This window comes from Limulus polyphemus, unplaced genomic scaffold, assembly GCF_000517525.1.
Source record: "Limulus polyphemus unplaced genomic scaffold, Limulus_polyphemus-2.1.2 Scaffold28, whole genome shotgun sequence".
In the NCBI taxonomy this organism is placed as follows: Eukaryota; Metazoa; Arthropoda; class Merostomata; order Xiphosura; family Limulidae; genus Limulus; species Limulus polyphemus.
In genome coordinates, this window is record NW_013665638.1 from 368,945 (window position 1) to 374,238 (window position 5,294).

Below are 5,294 nucleotides of genomic sequence, written 5' to 3' on the forward strand. Positions count from 1 at the left end.
TATTTACTTTAGGTTTATTATACCAATACTCACTACACTTATAAGGTTTCATGACACACACACCCCTCACGGCCCCCTAGCACCCTGTCACTAAAATCATAATGGACGTACAGTAATCGAACTATTCTATCTGGATAAATGCATTTTGGCGTTTATGACTCCTCCTATTTCGAGAAATCAAGCGTGACGTGACGTGACACATACTGGCTTTTGTATAGATTAGATGCTTAATTTAATAGAAATATGCTTACCAAATTTTCCCACTATACATGCATCTCAAATCAGTGGAAAGCTGGTGATCTCTGTTCCCTGTATATTTTCTCATCACACCTCTAGGTTAGACTATAATTATTCAAACACTTCTCAGTTTCTCTCTTTGAAAGATATTTGCGACAAAGTATAATTATTATCTCTTTGTCACATGCATAACAAAGATACGAAAAACATATTGAAAAGTAGCGTGGGTAATCATACCAGAATGACAGTACCTCTTTTTTCTTTTAGTTTTTTAATCATCTTTTCTCTTTCTTTTCTTATTTTTTCTTTTCCAGTTGTGGAAATGTACCTATGTCATAGAGGTTTCAGTTACTTTATTTTGTCCTTCGTGAGATGTATTTAACATAACCTTTTCTTATGGGGTTTTATGGGAAATCCTGTTAGCTTATAAAACATTCGAGATTATATGACAAAGAAAACGAGGATTATGAGTATTTGTGAAAAACATTACAAATACTTTAAGAGTTACAGTATAAAGGCTAAAAATTAGAAATCAACAGATCTAAACTTTGTAATACAAATCATGTTAACTGTGGATGTTTTTTTTCACATTCCTTTTAATTTGTCCGTTATGAATTCAAAATCAGAAAAGTGTAAATATAGCATTTCATATTATTTTTGTCTCCCACAAGTCATCATTTGTTCAGTGGCAGAACTAGTCAGTTGGGTTAAACGATGTGAGACAAAAGATTCTCTAAAGCACTATTTACATATGCAGTATGGTACTTCAAAATTACAGTTTAAACACCGAAAGACAGCTAAGCATTAGAAAGCAATAAGGTTAACATTTGGGATAAAAATCACATTAATTACAGATTTTTTTTAATCATTCCTCTTAAGTTGTCCATCGCAGATCCAAAATTGGAGGGATATAAAAACATACGTTGTTAATATGAATTTTATCATAACATGTTAGACACATTGTTTTCTATTGCTTCGCCAGATTTTGAATCCACCACTGTGTTTAAAGGTTAAGTTAGAGAAGCAGGTTAGTGGGTTTAAATTGGAAATGAACTCTGGAATACAAAACGCGGTTAAATATTTTTTTACAATACCAGTTCACCGGATAAAAATACTTTACTAAAGAATTATTGAAAAAAAAGTAAACTAATTTTTATTAATGTATGATGATACCAAAAATGTCAATTTTATTATTGTATCATGGTACCGAAAATTACAATTTTGTTATTGTATCATGATACCGAAAATTACAATTTTATTGATGTATCATGATACCGAAAATTACAATTTTATTAATGTATCATGATACCGAAAATTACAATTTCATTATTGTATCATGATAAGGAAAATTACAATTTCATTATTGTATCATGATACGGAAAATTACAATTTATTCATGTATCATGATACGGAAAATTACAATTTTATTAATGTATCATGATACCGAAAATTACAATTTCATTATTGTATCATGATAAGGAAAATTACAATTTCATTATTGTATCATGATACGGAAAATTACAATTTTATTCATGTATCATGATACCGAAAATGTCGTCTGTTGTTAGAATACCTAACAGAAAATTTCCGTGATTGTTGGAGTTATTTTACACAGTATCTCCACCTGGTTTGCATAACTGCTGGTTAGTCAGACCTTACTCCATTAGATATATTATTTTACATCCAACAGTGGCTCAGTGGCGAGCGTGAGAGCGAATAACGTTTGAGGCTCGAACCCCACGTCGGACATAATGCATACAGTGTAGCATTGCGTTAAAACAAACAAACGTGAATTTCAAAGCATTTTGTATTCTACCGTCACAATGAAAAATAAAACATCTAGAGAAAATGAAACTGCCAAACGTTAAAATCTAATATTTTTACTGTTTTTTTTCTGTAATTTTTGGCTTGAATTTATAAATCTTACACACTGCGTAATTTTACTTTTACTATGACAATTTCACTGAAGAATAGGTTATAATTTTGAAAACTGGGAAATATTTCGCACGCTTGTACAAGGGAGAATTTGATATTTATTTTTGTAATTTCATATAGTGTTTGAGAGAAGTACAATTAAATATATATATATATATATATGTGATTGTGAACTTCTCGAGCGTACTTAATATATAAATATTCAAGTCTCCACCAAGATTCAATTATTGTTTGTCTTCATTTTCATTTTTATTCTGGTTTTTTGGTCAGTTTTAAGACTGGCCTACTGCCAACGGCTCTTCGTATAATGTTAAGTGTACAAAAGACATTCAAAGTTTTACACTTTCTAATGTTAGCATGTAAACATAAGGTATATGATAATTTCAATATACATATATACTGCTTTATGTTATAAAACAGATAAAATGGTATCTACTAAGTTTTATTTACTGCTTTTACTTGAAAGGAATCGTTTTCATTTTTATACCTTTTATTTTAGTTTAACTTCCTTTTACTATTTTATAATACCTATAAACTAAAACATATAATATTGTTTGTCATTACAAATGTTCGTGAAGCGTTCTGTACAATTATAATGTTAATATATATATATTTTCCCTAAGATGCTTTATATGGGCGTTTCTTTAATTTTAAAATATACATATAAATTTGGCTGCTCAATATTACCGGTTGCGCGATTATTTTTTTCTATCAGTAAAATATTATTTTTCTAACATACAAATAAGATATTCACATGACTTTAAAACAAGATTTAATATACGTTATTTTTCAGCGACATCAACGGTTTTGTTCTGGTTGTGCTACCTTATTTGTGTTGGTGGCCTTACCTACAATTCATAACATATCAAGTTCCAGCGGAACAGCGTGTGTTTCAAAAGTATGTATTACAAGATAATACAGATATCTTCATACAGTATCTGTCAAGGTTTGTTTTATATATCTGACAGTATAGAATGTTGTTTCTAGAATCTATAAATATCAGTGTGGTTGTCCAACTTCGAATCTCCTAATTTGTAAGTCAATTTTTACTTAGCTAAGAACGTCTTTCGTTCCATGAGTTGGATACAGTTGTTTAACGAGTTAGTTGAAGCGTCAATTTAATGTCATTCTATACCAATATGTCTACATGATAACTTATTGTCATTGAATTATTTTTAATCAGTAAATATTGATACTGCATTTTTTGCAAAAAAGTCATTATTGAATCATGGAAATCCAATGTTATATAACTAGCCTTAACTATCTGAAACTTATGTACCTATAATTTATGTACAGTTGACTTAGATAAAACCCACAGTTATTAGCATATTTCATTTTATTAAGCAAACGCTTATTTAAAATCATTAAGTTCATAAAAGTATCAATAATATGTTGCTCAATGATCTACTTTGACCGATTTTCTTGAAACAGAATATTTACTTCAGGTTTGTTTGAAAGATAACTTACCACACTTTTGTACTAAATACGAAAACGTTAATGCGGAAAAGATAAGGATAAATATTATCATTATTATAATAGAAATTTATATTACCTATAAAAGGTTATATATATGCGAAACCTGTGAGCAAATTTTTATGAAGTTAAATTGGTTTGATCAAGAAAAACTAAACACTGCGCTTCATTATATCACATTTATAAATTGTCAGACTAAAAAAATAATAATTTATTTTTGTATTTTTGTACAAGGTTTAGAAATTACATTTACTCTTTCTCTGCCGAATTTATTTCTACTCAGTTTAATCAGGAACTTAAACAAGAAAATATAGATCAAACAGATTTAACAGAAGCTGAAAAACGTAAATTGATATATATTTAGGCAAATAACTATGTCTAACTCTAACAACTTAGAAACTATTAACTTCACAACAAATTCTGTAGTAATTTACAATGAGTTTGTGAATGTAAAATAAATTAAGTAAATAACTGTTGGTTGTAATAGAACTAATTATTAGATTTGAAGTAAAAATGAGGTAATAGAAAAGTAAGCCTTCCCATAAAAATAATCACATTTTTATTCTAACGTTTATTTAAATATAAAGATTATTTTATAACTGAACTTCATAATAGTTTCGTCCCAACAAGTGTGCTTTAAATTATGTTAAATGTTAAAATTCTACACTTTAGAATTAATAAGAACTCTAATAATTGTTCCATTATGTTTTGCTTTCAGGTGACGTAGAAAAAAACAAAACTTGAAATATGATTGATAGAGGGAGATGGGATGATAAGCTGTATGATTGATAGAGGAAGATAGGATGATAAGCTGAAGATTATATTGTTATGTACTCTCAATTTAATAAGCTTTTTCTTGTACAAAAAGACTAGTCGCGCTTTCACGTTAGCTTTTTTCATTCAACTTTGTTCAATAAAAAAATACAAAAAAAGCAGAAAAAATAAAACCTTCATGCTATTTTGAGCTTTCGTCTCTTGCTTTAAACCCAAACAATTTAGTCTAAAATGTATTAGCATAAATAACCGATTTAAATTTCACTCTATTGGTTTAAAGCAAGGAGACGAAAGCTCAAAATAGCATAAGTCAAATAGCAAAATAACTTAAGTCAATTAGTAAGTTCTTTAATGTTTGTGTTACAAGCCTAGAACCAAACTTAGTTTGTGACAATGGTAAACAATTTAGTCTAAAATGTATCAGCATAAATAACCGATTTAAATTTCACTCTATACCATTGTCACAAACTAAGTTTGGTTCTAGGCTTGTAACACGAACATAAAAAAACTTACTAATTGACCTATGTTCTTAATTTTCTATGTATATATAGCGTCACAGAGTGTTCGATTATGTCCAGTATTAAGTTATATACAGATGAGCATATTTAGTCTTAATTTCGTCTATGAGCGCTGTTTTTTAAATATTTTTATTCTATACAAGTTATAAGAAATTTCTAACGAAATTACATTTTAAAATTTAAAATGCTTTTAAATTTTAGTAGTTGTGGCACCAGTAGTTTTATAAAATTTATTTTTATTACTCTGATGTAATTTTCTGAAGTTACATCATACATTGAATGTTCTCAATACTCATAACAATACAGCATTTGAAAATAAATTATAAATACTTGAATGGCGATTTTATTTAGAATTTA

The 5,294-nt window shown here is 28.4% G+C and overlaps 1 protein-coding gene across 1 annotated transcript in view; it reads left to right on the forward strand.

The window, feature by feature from the left end:
• The window catches only part of LOC111085837, a 51,163-nt gene extending 46,531 nt beyond the window's left edge, over positions 1 to 4,632 (forward strand). The window contains exons 5-6 of the mRNA XM_022386223.1: positions 2,966 to 3,070; positions 4,364 to 4,632. Coding sequence (XP_022241931.1) covers positions 2,966 to 3,033 — 68 coding nt within the window. The 3' untranslated portion in view covers positions 3,034 to 3,070; positions 4,364 to 4,632. The remainder of the gene's footprint in view (positions 1 to 2,965; positions 3,071 to 4,363) is intronic.
• The last annotated feature ends 662 nt before the right edge of the window (positions 4,633 to 5,294 follow it).